General features: G+C 37.1%; 1 protein-coding gene across 1 annotated transcript; it reads right to left on the minus strand.

The window, feature by feature from the left end:
* Window positions 1-613: 613 nt before the first annotated feature.
* On the minus strand, window positions 614-14290 carry LOC140751950 (uncharacterized). The gene is made up of 17 exons (XM_073086071.1): window positions 13990-14290; window positions 13105-13255; window positions 12188-12293; window positions 10247-10305; window positions 8791-9002; window positions 8306-8404; window positions 8022-8126; window positions 7834-7912; window positions 7321-7538; window positions 6445-6679; window positions 5975-6076; window positions 5637-5771; window positions 4592-4915; window positions 3957-4070; window positions 3314-3469; window positions 1587-1786; window positions 614-1044 (listed from the first exon to the last, which is right to left on the minus strand). Exons 1-17 carry the CDS (start codon window positions 14019-14021, stop codon window positions 900-902), a joined length of 2472 nt encoding a protein of 823 aa, XP_072942172.1. The 5' UTR covers window positions 14022-14290; the 3' UTR covers window positions 614-899.
* Window positions 14291-15312: the final 1022 nt, after the last annotated feature.

Raw genomic sequence — 15312 nt, forward strand, 5'->3', positions numbered from 1 at the left:
CTGCTAGTCCGCTCTCAAGTTGTTGCGAGCAGTGTAGTCATAAAATGCTATGGCGACGAGACTCATTTCTATATTCAGAGCGGACTAGCAGTTTTACGCGGACTATACTATACATTTTAAAGCAATTGATTATATGAGCGTCCTCTATGCGTTCGCTCAAATTATCGTGTGAGCATGCTCAAGGATTTGTTTTGGATGAATAGTACGAGCAATGGATTTGGGCGCGCACGTGACTGTGGGCGCACTTTCGTTCTGAAAATCAGGTGAACGCCGTAGTAGATAGAGTAATAAAACTAGTGAATGTTATGTCCTTTTATATTTTGAAAATGAAAATTTAACGTAAGAATTATAATGAAATATCAATAAATATTTATAAAAGTTACCAAAAAATACAGTAGGAACTATAATACCTTTAATAGGAATCTACGAATAACTATTATTACAGATGCACATGATGCACTAAGTATTAAGATATGACAGTCGTTAAATTAGCTAAGTTTTAGTTACACAGCTGATCAAAACTTGGTAATAAAATATTATATTTATGTATATTTTATGTTAGCTAGCTTAGGCTAGTAGATGCGATTCTGAGGATTATGATGACCCACATAAAATTTTATTAACATTTTTTTATCATGTAAACGTTTATACTATTTTTAACAAAACTACTTTTAACATCTTTTTAATTTACCATAGATATTTCAACACTATTTTGTGAATAAAAACAATGTGTTTTTATGAATCGCCTTCCTAAACGTATGAGCTATTCGGAAATGAAGTTTCGCACAAGATTTTAATAACGCTGAAAGTGTATTTAGCTCTGTTATTAGATAGATGGTAGGAATGGATGGAAACTTTGGATAATAAATTGATGCTATGGATGGAAAGGGTGCTATAGGTTACAACGCGATAATTTTGTGTCCGGGCAGTATAGTCTTGAGGCGCAGATCGTGCACGGCGAGCGGGAAGGGCAGGCGACACGGAGGCGACGTTGGCCGGGGAACCGTCGCGTCGGCGGACGCACGTCTCTTCTGCTGGTGTACTCTGTGTAAAGTTCTTACTTATCAAACTGTTATACTATAATTTAATGTAAACTTAAAAGTCCATTAAAAGGTAACTTATCTGAAAATAAATCATGAGTCTTACAGTCAGTATGTAACAGCTTATTATAAATATTACGTTATTCAAACTTCACGAAACTGCTTTATTACGTCTGGAACAGTATTCACCCCCCTCCCCTTCCTTCCTGACATCCTGGAACACAGCCTTTTATGAAGCTAATATAACGCAGTAATAGTCTGTTGGTTGAAATTCGGTGTCGTAATTAAGAAGTTCAAATCCCAGGCATGCACCTCTTGTTTTTTCAATTCATGGGTATTAGAAATTAATTATCACTTTTGTAATAGTGAAAAAAACATGGTGAAAAATTCATACCCGAGAGATCTTTTAAAAAATTCTCAAGGGAAAGTGAATTTTACTGATTTGTACTTGACCAGCGTGGAGGACTAAGGCCTAATCCTACATTCTGACCATACCCAGCAGTAACACGGTAAAAGTTTTATGATTAACAAACAGGCAAGCGATACCTATGCTTAGCGTCACACGTGCACGCCGCAGCGGAGATGGCGGCGGCGGCGGCGTGGCGGCGCGCGTGCCGCGAGCACACGCGGTGCGGCTCCGCGCCCGCCGCCGCGCCCGCCGCCGCGCCCGCCAGCCACGCGGGCGCCGAGCCGCGCCGGGAGGAACGCGACATTGATGCGTATGTTGGCGCTGCTACACGCTCCACCTGGGGAAGTGTGCACGAAATCATAAACATAGGCGCTGCTACACGCTCCACCTGGGGAAGTGTGCACGAAATCATAAACATAGGCGCTGCTACACGCTCCACCTAGGGAAATGTGCAGGAAATCACAAATATATAATTCACGAGCTTTTGCCCGTGGCTTCGCTCGCGTTACGAAGTTATATTTTCATCCCCTATTTTATCCCCTTGGGGGTAGATATTATCAAATATTTGAAAGTTTGGAAAATCCAAAAACCTCATAATGCTCATTTAATTATGAAATATAAAAAAAAAAAAACTTAGTCGTTCAAAATTAATTGCCGAAAAAACAGCTGTAGTAGGAAGAAGGTACTGCACAAGCGCCCCTGGTGGAATAAATGTACATAATATCTATAGATATACAGTCTTGTAGTTTTCGTTTTTTATTAATTGAAATTAAACGACACTGAATTAATTAATCATTCGCATTCAGTGACCTACAATCGTCGATTAGAATTAAAAAAAAAAATTAACTCAAATGATGGATTTTTTCACAAGTTACAGTGTTTTCAGGTTTCACACATGACGGACAGGAAAATTTTTTGACCTATTTTGGTGTTTTTCCAATTCTATTGCAGTAAATCAATTTTTAAAAAGTATGGAATTAATCTCCATTAAATTATCTCGACAATAGTATGCAAAATATCTTGATTCCGTGAACTATCAAGGCTATAATAATAAAAATAGCCGCCAAAATGAAGCGAAAAAAATTTTTCGATCGTAAAGCACTCTCTGATGCTTCGCATCATGAGTCGTGCAAAATCCTTTCTTAGCGGATGCCTACGTCATAACATCTACCTGCATGCCAAATTTCAGCCCGATCCGTCCAGTGGTTTGGGCTGTGCGTTGATAGATCACTATGTCAGTCAGTCACCTTTGAGTTATATATATTTAGATTAATCAATCATGGCGTAAGGGAATGATCTCTATCCTAGCCCAAAACTTTATTCTAGTCTTCGGGCGGCACGATTTTGGGCAACAAAACCAAATCTTTTATTTGAAATACAGTGTATTTACTAGAACTAAAAAAAACCTTTTAGACGTAATTGGCTCCTCCAGGTTGCAATAGTAGTGGGTCGCAAAATTTCAAAAAGGAGGACCTATTTTAACTATTTATTGTTCGGGATTTCTTTTTCAAAGTTATTCCTATAGCCTACAAGGACGACAAATTCAACTTCCGCCGCGAACAGCGTGAACCTACCAATTGGTGTACCTACCACCAATGACATTTTATCTATGCCTACCACCCTAAAATTTTGTAAGAAATTAGAAATGCTTATTTAAAAAAAATACTTAATACGTATCTCTTTTTCAAGTGTTATCAAAGTTATTTTAAATTGTAGGTTCATTACTTCCATAGGATATCGCTCCCAAATTTGAGCCTTAATATGTACAATAATAGGTATACACTCATAAATCCCGTCACGAAACTTATGAAGTAGGTGACTTCCCTCAAGCACAGTATAAGGATCTATACCTCAAGTACCATACCTCAAACCCGTTAGTCTTGCGTCGGCGTCGCCTCGGCGTGACCGCTGCGGGCTCGTTGCGTTTCCGCCGCACGGGCTGCGCCTGCGGCGACTGCCCGAACAGGCCGCGCTCCTCCGCCACTCGGATCATATACTTAGCGTCGAGCCGGGTGATCTCCTGCGTGACACCTACCCATGTGTTAAGTAGCTATAGACTTCCATGATTAGAATCATTTGTCTTTCAATTGAATTTATATTGAACGAGGTTGCTTTTGGTAACTTAACACTGAAACTAACATTTACCTAACCTGTTGGGTATAAATGTATTTTGCACATTAACTTCTGTATAATACTAAATAGAAATAAAGCAAATAATAACATGGTAAGTTGAGTACATAAACTTAATAATCACGATAAGTAATCACTAATAATGTATAATGTTCATAGATCTTATATATTTAAATTTAATAACATGAAAAAGTCCCTATAGTCTGCATGTTTCTGAAGAAAATCTGCTATAATAGTAAATGATAGAGTTTGTAAGTACGAATATTGATTTGTAAATAGAAAAACGTATTGATTTCTCGAGAGTAAATATAATAACTGATAGATATTACTAGCTGATGATATAAAAGTATCATTTACGATATGAAAAAGAAACTAACCTTCCTCTGGATCAGTCCGAGGTAGCATCCATCTCTATCCAATATGTAATTAATATCTAATCCATTCCCTAAATTTGGTAGAGTCTGTATTTCGAACAAATCACAGTTTGGTACCTGGAAATAATATAAAACATATTATTTCGTCATAGTCGTAGAACAAAGTCGGATTTAACAAATACCAAACTTTACAGGGCAGCCGTTTCAAGTTATTCACAAACGTCATTTTACTATGAGCACATTTCAAATCTGTCGTTATACCGACTGATTAATTTGAAAACTAAAATACATAGATTTTTTTCTGTAATGCAATAATAATATTTAGACAATATGTTATCCAAATATGATAAAAAGTGAATTTCGCATTTTGTCAAATCCGTCTTTGTTCTACGACTATGACGATTTAAACGAACATTTTTACTCCAATCAATAAAAGTTTTGGGTCAAATTACTTACTTATTTATTTGAATCAAATTATTTATATATATGTGACAAAACATAGTTAAATTTGTGGTTAACTTTAAATAGAATCGCATTTTATTTACTTAAAAACGTCCTGAAGAAAATCGTATAGAAGAAAGGCCATCAATAGTTAAGATTTTAAAATATAAAAGTTATTGAAATGAAATATTACTAACATAAATATTGGGACTGTCCTTGTCAGGATCTCTTGGGATAGGATCATCAGGAACTTCCGAGCCTGGAATAGGTCTCGCCCTAGTGGTCCCCGGGCGCGATCCCACGTTTGCGCTCTCCGCTTGTTTCTTCAGAACATTATCCCCACTTTGCGATCTGGTTCTAGTTGTGGTAGGTGGCGAGGCAGTTTGTGGTCTAGTCGGAGATGGATTACTGAAGTCGTCGTACTGTTCTTCCTTATCTAGATCTGAACGTGAGAGCGTGTGGTCCAAGGAGGTGGTGGAGAAGGTTGTTGTTGTTTCAGGTCTTTCTTTTGGTTTGACACTCTGGAATGAGAAAAAACGAATTAGTCAGTGCTATATTCTGATATAGTAGTAGAATAGTAGTGTTTATTCTGCTGTTAATTAGAAATTAATTATCACTTGCTTAAACGGTGAAGGAAAACATCGTGAGGAAACCCGCATACCTGAGTTTCATAAAAAAAAAATCTTAAAGGTATGTGAAGTCTACCAATACGCACTTGGCCAGCGCGGTGGACTATGGCCTGATCCTTTTCATTCTGAGAGGAGACCCGTGCCCAGCAGTGGGACAGTAATGGGTTGATGATGATGATGATTCTGCTGTTGTTGAATTTATCCCGGCGATATTTCATAGCGAAACGAACCTAGTTCTTAAAGTAAGTACTTAAATTTCAATGGGTCGGAAAAAGTATCGTTGTTCGATTATGGCGACACCATCCTGAGGTGTTACCAATTTGATGTGTTCTGGTTTGAAGGCAGACTTACAAAGTCAAGTACAGCGTACCAAGACCAAGCACCTACATGTAAAAAAAAATCATAGGCCATGATTATCTTCTGCCTTGCCTCATTTGGGGTAAATTATTATTATGCTTATGTTTATGTAGGTAAGTGTTAATGGAGTACATCAAAAACTTAACACGAGATGAATAATGGATTTCTTGTCAGTGTTCGATGTTCATCTCCTCGATCCTATAAAATAATGACTGATGAAATAACTACTGTTCTTTAGTTACTTTCAGGCACTAACATAATCTCTGTGCTTCTTCTTGAGCAAGGCGTGCCGTTCCCGCGCCAACCTGTTCGCCTCCGCGACGGCGCGTGTTACCTGCGCCTGATTCTCCGCCTCCAGGGCTGAATGAGTTTCGTATAAAATCAGTTGAATCTGAAAGTATATGTGACTGTTATATAGAAAGAATAAAGAAGAAAAAATAATAGAAGTACAATCTTCAAGTATAAGCCTTCACAAAAGTGAAGGAGTTGGTTATAGTAGCACATGGGTTAAGGACTATTCATTATATGTCGATTACTGTGTACGTTTGTTTCTTTTTTTTAGATAAAATTACGTGGATATATTTAGGTGCGTACCTGGGGTTTTGACATGAGAGTTTTCAAAGTTTTCTTTTGTTCCTCCAGGATTGATTGAACGCGAGCTTTGCCTTTGACGTCTATTTCCGACTCGGTAAGAATCTGAAAACCACATAAATTGTATATAGGTAAGACAGTGACACACTGAAAATAAACATTTGTTTAATAGGTTTACCTAGATATTAATGCCGGGTTTAGGCTGCAACTACATACTACAATGCTCCTGGACAGAGGAGAAGTGGGGCTGGAGTACCTATTTTAGCTATAACATGCTTTGGTCATGTCCCTCCCTCTCGTAATATTATGACCGGAAAGAAATACCGTACCTACTATACTTTTATTTTAAGATAATAATCTTGAACGTTAATAAATAAGTAGTACGTAGTAGTTAGTTTTTAATAGTCGACGCCCCTCAAAATAAGACAGCTAGATTTCAAAAATCTACGACTACATGTAGCATCGAACAATACCTCAAGCATAGCGAGATCGCCACCACGACCGCACACCAAGTCAATAGGATCAGTGACAGCCGAGTAAGAGTTGGGTGGTGTGGCCAACACCGCCACCACGCCGTCCAGCGCGTTGATGACGGACGGCGTCTCGCAGTGCACCGGCTCGCTGATCACGCACACCGGGGCACCGGACTGCAGGAGTTGCGACGCTTCTATACCGAGTTCTCGTAACGCACACACGTAGCTTTCCACCCTGGAAAGTATAACGATGAAGACTGTGGTTGAAGATGAATGGGAAATAATAGGGATTTTCAATTGTCAATAAAAACAATAAACGATAAGTATTTTTTTTATATTTGTATATCGATATATTACAACTTTCGAACAATTCGTTTAAGTATTTATTTTTTGAATTGATTTTGAATACTTAACCCATTTTTACTTATCTCCGAGACAAAAAAAATAATCCGTGGACACAGCTTTTAATAGTACATTACGATACGAGGACGAAAAATTTTTTTCTGACAAGTGTGAGTTTGCAGGCCGAGCCGCAGGCGAGGACTGCAATCACACGAGTCAGAAAAACATTTTTCGTCCGCGTGTTGTATAAAATTTTATATTACGGGGTCGGAAATGGGGGTTTTGCGCACGCGAAGCGTGCGTAAAACGTCCATTTACGCACGCCGTGGTATAAAATATTTTAAGACGATGAGTTCGGGAATCCCTTTCATTATCATATTCAACATCATTCTACACGCACCTTTAACTTACATAGTGTAAGTTAAAGGTTATTATGTACATCATATTATAGTATGTACATACATCATTTCCTTTAATTGTGTTAGACTTGTTACCTGTAGCCTCTGTAGGAACGTAGTTCATGAAATCACATACTTATCTCCAGCACCAAAGACAACAAGCTTCCCCAGTTCAGGTGTAGCGGGAGCGGCCGGCGTGCTGGCTTTGAGTACAGCAGCCAGTTCTTTCAGCTGCGCCGCGAGGTACGCTGAACATCGTGGCGACGAAGCATGGGTCTGTGCCACCACCCCACGGAGAGAGTTAGCTCGCAACGCTCGGCATAATGTTGATGCACCTTCGCAGAATTCCCTCTCCTGGATAGGCAAAGGAAAATATAGAAAAATATTCCATTCATTCAATTAAGCTGAGTGATTACGGGGTTTTCCAATTCTAACCCTTCGACCATACATATTCCTTTATTACGCAATAAGGTGACATTACTTCACTGTTACACATATTTACCTTGTTGAATATTTAAATGTTAGATTTTGAATTTGATATGAAACAAGCTCGTAGGGATCCTTAAATCCGAACGGTAACAATAGATCTTATCTATTACATGTCCCAATATAATTGAAGCAGTGTACAATAAAATAATTATATGCTTACCTGAAGCACTATAATGCCTTCTTTAACTAAATCAAGTTGACCGATGGTTACGTTTTCAGGTGGGCGAAGGGTAATGAATCTACGGAACAATATTTAATTTTATCGCCATTATTCATATAGTATACTCATTTTATTTATTTACGTACATTCATAAATTTAAGTTAAGTACATTGACAAAAGGTAATTACCTCGGACAAACTCTATCAAATCGGTATTCGCCAGCGCAAAGTTGTCTAGAGTTGCTGTAAGAATATCCAAGTTTGTGTAACCGCTCCACAAGAAGTGCCACTTTTCTGTAATAGATATTTATGAAAACTTTATTTAAATATACTTTATTTAATTGGCTATAAACATGTAATCCATCGTATCTTGCTAACACCGAGGACAAAATTGGAATGTCTCATAAATGTTTCTGTCTAGTCCTAAAAACTTTAACATACTCGGCACAAACGGGTTAAAGTATAATACTTGCTTGGCTTTGAATGTGTTGACCCAACCCGTAACGGTTTCTTTATTAACACATGCCGATATTCGTTCTTCTCGTAGATGAGGTGGGAGAAGATCTGACAATCTGCAACAAAAATATTATGTATGAAGGACTCTTCGGATCCGAAAAGCTTTATTCCGCCTTACGCCGGACGTTGCAGGGGAAAGTTTTTTGAGGTAACAAGCTGTGTTATACTTTAAATTTTTCGTCTACTTCGATCACCAATACGCAAGTCAAACTCGGTGACGTTAATTATTGTATCAGTCACTGTACTTAGTATCCGAAATAATTTGTTCTGAATCGTAGGATTCAACGGAGACACTAATATTTCAATAAGATGTCACTTAGTAGTATCAGTACTACAGGAATAGAATATATGCTATGACAGTGTAGTGCTTATCCCATATCGAAAAGGAGGATACAAATATAAAATTTCTTAACTTGTACTGTGACTAAGTAAGTATACATACGAGAAAGCCTTATTCTTGATTCGTATCCTAGCGATGGCGGCGGCAAAGTGCACTCTTTGATCCCAGATGGCGTTCTCCATGTCTTTGAATGGATACCCGGCTTCAGCGAGGAGCTGTGTTGCTCTCTCCAGTTCGCCTCTGGGCCTTGCGCCCCAGCGACGCCTCGCCAGCTCCATGAGGAACAGCCAAGATTCATGGCGGTGGTTAGCCAACTGTCATTTGAAAAAGGTACAAGGTTTAAAGAAGGATAAAGATTCCTTATTAATTTTCTTTCGGAATCGACGCAATTTGTGCATTTTTGGACTAGCCTGACTAATCTTTAGAGGGAAGAATTTATCCTGACAGAGCTGCGGCTTTGAGTTTCTAAAGAAAAACTTTGATGGAAGGAACAAGTGGAGTCCTAAAAACTCTTAATATTGCGGCCCTGTCTGCATAGCGCATATCCTTCTCATAATACAAGCCATTATTATCATATTTTAGACTACCTCAACCACTTAAAAAAATTCTTCAATTCTATTTAAGACTAGGCCGGTAGGACAGCCAGACAAGCGGACATGAAAAGTTTAAAAACTATTTTTGTGACCATGGTATTATGCAAATAATTATTATTTGCATGATACTGCGACTCGACTTAAATCCCTTGGATATACTTACATTATAATTTTAGTAATTGTATCTAAAAAATATATATACTAAAGTAGTTAAAAATGTATTAAAATTGTTTTTTACAACCTTAACACTACTTTCGTAGATTTTATCATGCGAGTAGCTAACTTTACAATTTTGCCGAAATTACAAAGTATGGGAGTGTCTTATCAAATCCATCACATTTAAAGTTAGGCGCCCACCCCTGAGTATACCGGCAGTGTTATATTTCGTGTTTTTATTAATCGTATCCACTTTATCTGATTTGAACGAGACCGTAGTCGATTCTTGCGCTCACGAAAATAACCGGTCATAAATTCGAAGCTCATTTTCGTGAGCGTCCTCAACGTTGGAAAAAGAAATGGGTTCGGTCACGAGAATGCCATAATGCGAGTTAGATCGGCCATACTTTTTGTTGTTACATCTTGTCGAACCTACCGTAACTGTAACTTATTACCATTCGGTAATGACATCCGAATGAAAAACCTTGATACATAATGGTACGCGAATAACCTTTGAAAACGTTCGATGAAGTTCAAGATCGATATGAAAAATGAATCGCATTAAACATAAATTTTATAAAAGTTTCCATTGTCATTCTGCCATGAAAGTATAGTGAGAACATTACTTCCCGTCATCATAAATTTTTATTCTTCAAAATTTTAAATCTCATATCCTTCGTAAATTTATTTTGTAATTGATTAAGTAATAGGTTAATAGGCAGGTCCTTACTTATTACTAGCACATGAGCTAGTAGCAAGTAGTAAGTACGTGTGAAAATGTGAAGTAGGTAATTGAAAATATGAAATACCTGAGGATAATCGCCAAAAAAGTCAACATCTTCGATTGCTTGGTCAAGAACGGATTTATCTGAAAGATAAACTTTATCAATTAGAAATTCATATTCAATACAAACAAATAAAAATAACAATACATAAAATTAGTCATGAGACGAGGAAACGTTATTGGTATTAATGAGAATTTCAATTTGGAATGCTTTGCTTTCAATACAGGCACGTTGTAGTCATTAATAAGCGATTTTCGGTAAACAGGTTGCCCACTAGCCCCTACTTCCATTAGTACCCACTCAAATAACTTGGGAAGTTGGTAGATGCATCACCACACCATACACGAACAAATTTCAAGAGAGGCTCATTTCAGTAATTGATAAATGACATATTGAAGTAATTTAAGTACCAACTTATTCCTTTTTTCATAATTTATATTGAAACAATAGATAAATCGCGTGACAAAAATCCAATGGTTAGATATCTGAAAGTGCTGAATAATAAAAAGGCATAAAGAGTATCGAATGACGTTTTTATTATGGTGGTTTCCGTCTGTCTGCAGTGGCACCAGACACGGTTATGCAATGTGTTCCACGACAGTTGAGTTATGTTCATATGTGCTTCATATAAATTACCTAAGTTACTTTGTTGATTCTTAGTAATTCTAAGTGAATTCAAATTTGTTGATTCTGAATAAACAATTTACTATAGGTACTAAAATTAAAGTAATAATTATATTACAGGAAAACTAGTTCGGCCCGCGGCTTCGCCCTCGTTTAAAAGAAAATAATATGACATACAAACATAACATAAAACTGAAAATTCGTACCTTCATTGGAATGACAGTGGCCTTCGTGGGCTCATGGACAACAACTTTGCTAAAGATCATCACTTGATCAAATGCATAGTTTACGATTCAATCCTTACTAATATCGATTAAAATAATCTATCTTTGTACAAAATTTCATTAAAATCGGTTCAGTAATTTAGGCGTGAAGAAGAGACAGACAGACAGACGGACAGAGTTACTTTCGGATTTATAATATTAGTAAGGTTTGTATCTCAAGTAGGTATTTTGGATTTATGGATGATTTCTGCCTAATAACAATTGTGTTGGTTAAGTAAACATTTCTTTTGGTTTGAAGAATGTGGCAAGAGAGACATACTTAGACGAAGCATTAAAACTTAGTAGCCATAGAAGATAGAAGTCATGGAAGTTCATAGCGCCAGTGGCTACTTATCGTAAGCTGAACGGCATGATTGCTTTTATTTTTTTTTTTCATCAAAAGCTACAGACATAGGTACACTCGCCGTAGAACGTTACGATTTTAACTTCAATTTTCCATTTTCATATTTAATTTTCCATTAGCTCAAAGTAAATTACTCTATTTAACAAACAACCACAATTACCGCATAAATTCACGCGAGTTATAACGTAGTGGAACGAACGTAGTGAATCGACCGAATGTTTAGTACATTCTGCTTCATTTAGTTAGCTGTTCGAAAGCACGCGAGTGTTTATCGCGACGCTATCGTGTGGTACTCGGTGATAGAACTTGAATAACGTTACATAAAAGTCGTAAACTAGTTTCGAATAGCGTGACGTAGTTTACAGCAGTTTGAACAAACGCGCCAACTTTCCCACCTGTTTTCGTGACACTCCATGAAACTCCGGTTTGACGAGCATAATGACATTGCTTTAGTACGTTATATGTTTTTTTTCAGATATACTATTTTAGGACTTACGGTTGTATTCAGTGATTTACGATTGACGAGTTTCGAATATTTTTACGAAGGACAGCGATAAAAGTATAAGCTTTTATGAGTTAAGTTTAAAATTTACGATCACTGAAAACCAGGTACAAAATGGGATATTAAAAATATCTAATAAACAGAAACGTTATAGGTAGGGACATTAAGACTTTTTGGAACGGTTTGGAACGTTTTAAAAGAAATAAACTTACATCGGAACACATCGTAGATGAGTGAATACACGCATCGCATTTCTTGTTCATCTTCAAAATCTACGTTCATGGGAGGCTTGCAGAGGAGACGGCCAGCTTTCAGAACCTATGGAGAATCAACGGAATTACTAGTAAAAAAGTATATGCACGCAGCAATTGAACATGCAGCAATGTAATTTTTGACAAATATTATCGTGAAATATGAACAATAATATTATCATTAGCACTTTAAAGAGGCTTTATCAGGATCTTAACTATTAAACGTTCAAGTCAAATTGTTCCTTAAATATTTCGGACCTAAGGCCCGGACCTAAGTAGAAGACGACATTGAAAATCCAAGGACTAAATCAAAATGAAAATGGTTTTTGACGGCGGCAACAAATTGTATTAAAATAGATAATACCTTTTTTTTTTGTTGACGAGGGGGAAACCTTCAAAAGGTACCCGACGCCATGGGAGTGACGCCGGGTTATGTGGGATTTTTACCGCACTAAAACCCCCCCCGGTGGCCGTCCTCAGCGTTTGGTGGAGAACTCCGGGATCTCCAACGAAACACAACCGGAGTCCTCCTAACGCGATGCCCTTTTATCGGGCTCTGGGGGGAGCAATTTACGTTCTTCTCACATCCCCTGGTGATTACAGCGATATGCGACCACACAAACCGTTGTCCTTCCCGGGGTCGCTTGCTGGACGGTTTGAGCTCCCACTCTTGCCGCCCGTAATCCCGGAAGCCCCTTTTAGTCGCCTCTTACGACAGGCAAGGGATACGGTAGCCCTATTCTGGTCCCGGTACTACAGGGACAAAAACAAATAATACCTACCAATAGAAATATTGGTAGGTATTTAGAAATAGCTGTTTACGTAGAATTGTGTATTATTTTAATTATGTTATTTTTATTACTGTATATAGCATTTACTTGTGCTATATCCCAAGCTGGTCCCGGTGTGGTTTTAATGGAAACTGGCGCAGGTGCGTTCGGGTTCTTGATTGAAATTACTAGACTCCAAGGTGCCCACTCCTCAGGCGCCTCATCCATTGTCTTGGTAACATTTTCTTCATTTTCATCACTGATAACAAATTAAAGTGTGAACTTGTTATAAAGTTAATAAATCTCTATAATCTAATCTCTATATAACTCAAACTAAAAGCAGGCCCGTGCAGACATTTCTTGTCTTAATTTTCTGGCCAAAATATTTCTCCTGAAGGGAATCGAAAAATATAGGGAAAATACTGGGCATTTGGGTGTTACGTGGTGATCAAAAATACCTATAGACTAACGAGTGGATTGATAGCAACGGATACACTTGTCTATCCATTTCTAAACTACAAGTGTTAGAAACTTATTGAGCTTTAGGTTGAAACATGTAAAGGTTAAGGATCAATCTTCACTATTACTGGGCTTAATTTGAGGCAATTTGACGGGGTGTCTTGACTTGATGACACAGTTAAAAAATATTGTTTTACTCGATGAGTTCTATTTCTAGAAAGATAAAGCATTTAGAATATGACTTAATTATATGTACTTAATACAATAAGATCAGAATATAGGTATTTCAGTATTTTTTTTTGCAGCGAAATATTATCCGAGTATAGAAAGGTACTTATGTTTAATCCTGGCGTAACTGGAAGTAGGATAAGTATATTTTTTACTCCTGGAATAAACTCCAATAAACTGAATATTATGCCGTTGAAATATCTCCGAAAAAATAATTGTCTACAAATGATATGATTAGGAAAGGATTGATTCCCCAATATGAACATTATATACGGGAAAAACCTTAGTGAAGAAACACCAACTTACATTATTTTTCGTCTTTTTTCCTCGACTATCATAGCTTGTGACTTCAAAAATTTAAGTCACAATTTCATAACGCTATGTTAAAATAATCGAGCAATTTGTGTAGCTTATGTAGAACATCTTCATATTTAATTTTGTGTTATTTTTTTATAAATCTCTTTTTGTTCAATACAAAATGGGTAAAGGCAAAAATTATAAAAAGTTGAATACAATTATTAATTATTAAATTTATTTACTTTAAATTATTAAAACTATTGTCGATCTACTTAATTATTCGATGTTTTTTATATTTTTTGACAATAATTTGGCATGACTTTAGTTTCATGCTTTTTTATTTATTTTGTTTATGAATAAATATTAACCTATATAGAAGGAGGTATACTATGCATTTTCGAGGTTTATGTATCCATCAGCACATTCAGCAAACCAAGTTGGTCTATTGTACCCGTAGTGGAAGTGGAATTTTCTTGCCAGGAGCGTGCAAAATGTGGAATGAACTTTCTTCGAATATAGGTAGGTAAGTGAGAAGCGCTATGATTTGGTACTCTTCAAAAAATGCAATAAGAGAGCTCATACAAATCCGGCGATGCATTGGTGACTCATCTGGTGTTGCAAATGTCCATATGCGGCGATGACTAATTTCCATCAAGTAGCATATCTACTTAATCGTTCAGTTAAACTATGTAAAAATGTCCTCTATTTTACTACTTTTTTTTGTAACTTTGCTAGTTTAAGGCTTAAACCCCCAAAGGTTAAGTAAATTGTTATTTCTATAAACTTTAACCTTCACCAGCCCTAAATCTATATCGAACTTAGATGACTACATAACGTATGCATGAGATAGTAATAGAACATGAAGCGCTGATCGGCGTATGGTTGATGCAATCATCGCCTCCTAATAGCATTGAGATGTTGCACGCAATCGCGGCATTCTTCATGACCTAGTGATCCAAGCTCGCGAAAACGAGGTCAAATGTAGATGTAGTGTGAGAAATGTAATGTGCTTAAGTGTAACAAGGAGTAAGAAATTCAGACCAGTATTGGAAGAAGCAAGTAGCCATGCAATCTACCTCATGCTGTTTGTAGTCCATATGTACCACATGCAGTGGATTAGAGTGCCTTAGACGGGACCTGTATCAATATTTGTTGGGAGTTCCCTAACAAACGATTCCTTTTTTGACGTGAATTTTGAAGTAAAAGTTCTTAAGGCACATTGGGTGCTTTTTGTTTTTCTGTGATACGCCTAAGAATATAAATGAAATTGTGTATAACGAAAAGCATTTTTGGAATCCTAGTAAGGGGTTGATTATGACTCCACTTTTGAAT

This window comes from Epargyreus clarus, unplaced genomic scaffold (genome assembly GCF_041222505.1).
Source record: "Epargyreus clarus isolate Ecla_fem2 unplaced genomic scaffold, WU_Ecla_fem_2.2 ptg000023l, whole genome shotgun sequence".
Classification (NCBI taxonomy): Eukaryota; Metazoa; Arthropoda; class Insecta; order Lepidoptera; family Hesperiidae; genus Epargyreus; species Epargyreus clarus.

Bases quoted from the DNA above. Each gene is read 5' to 3' on its own strand.
- LOC140751950 (XM_073086071.1), bottom strand. From the start codon at position 14,021: ATGATAGTCGAGGAAAAAAGACGAAAAATAAT. The intron at 6,680-7,320 runs GTATGTGATTTC...TATACTTTCCAG, and splicing joins GTCTTTGGTGCTGGAGATAA to GGTGGAAAGCTACGTGTGTG. The intron at 4,071-4,591 runs GTTAGTAATATT...TATTATTTCCAG, and splicing joins AGGACAGTCCCAATATTTAT to GTACCAAACTGTGATTTGTT.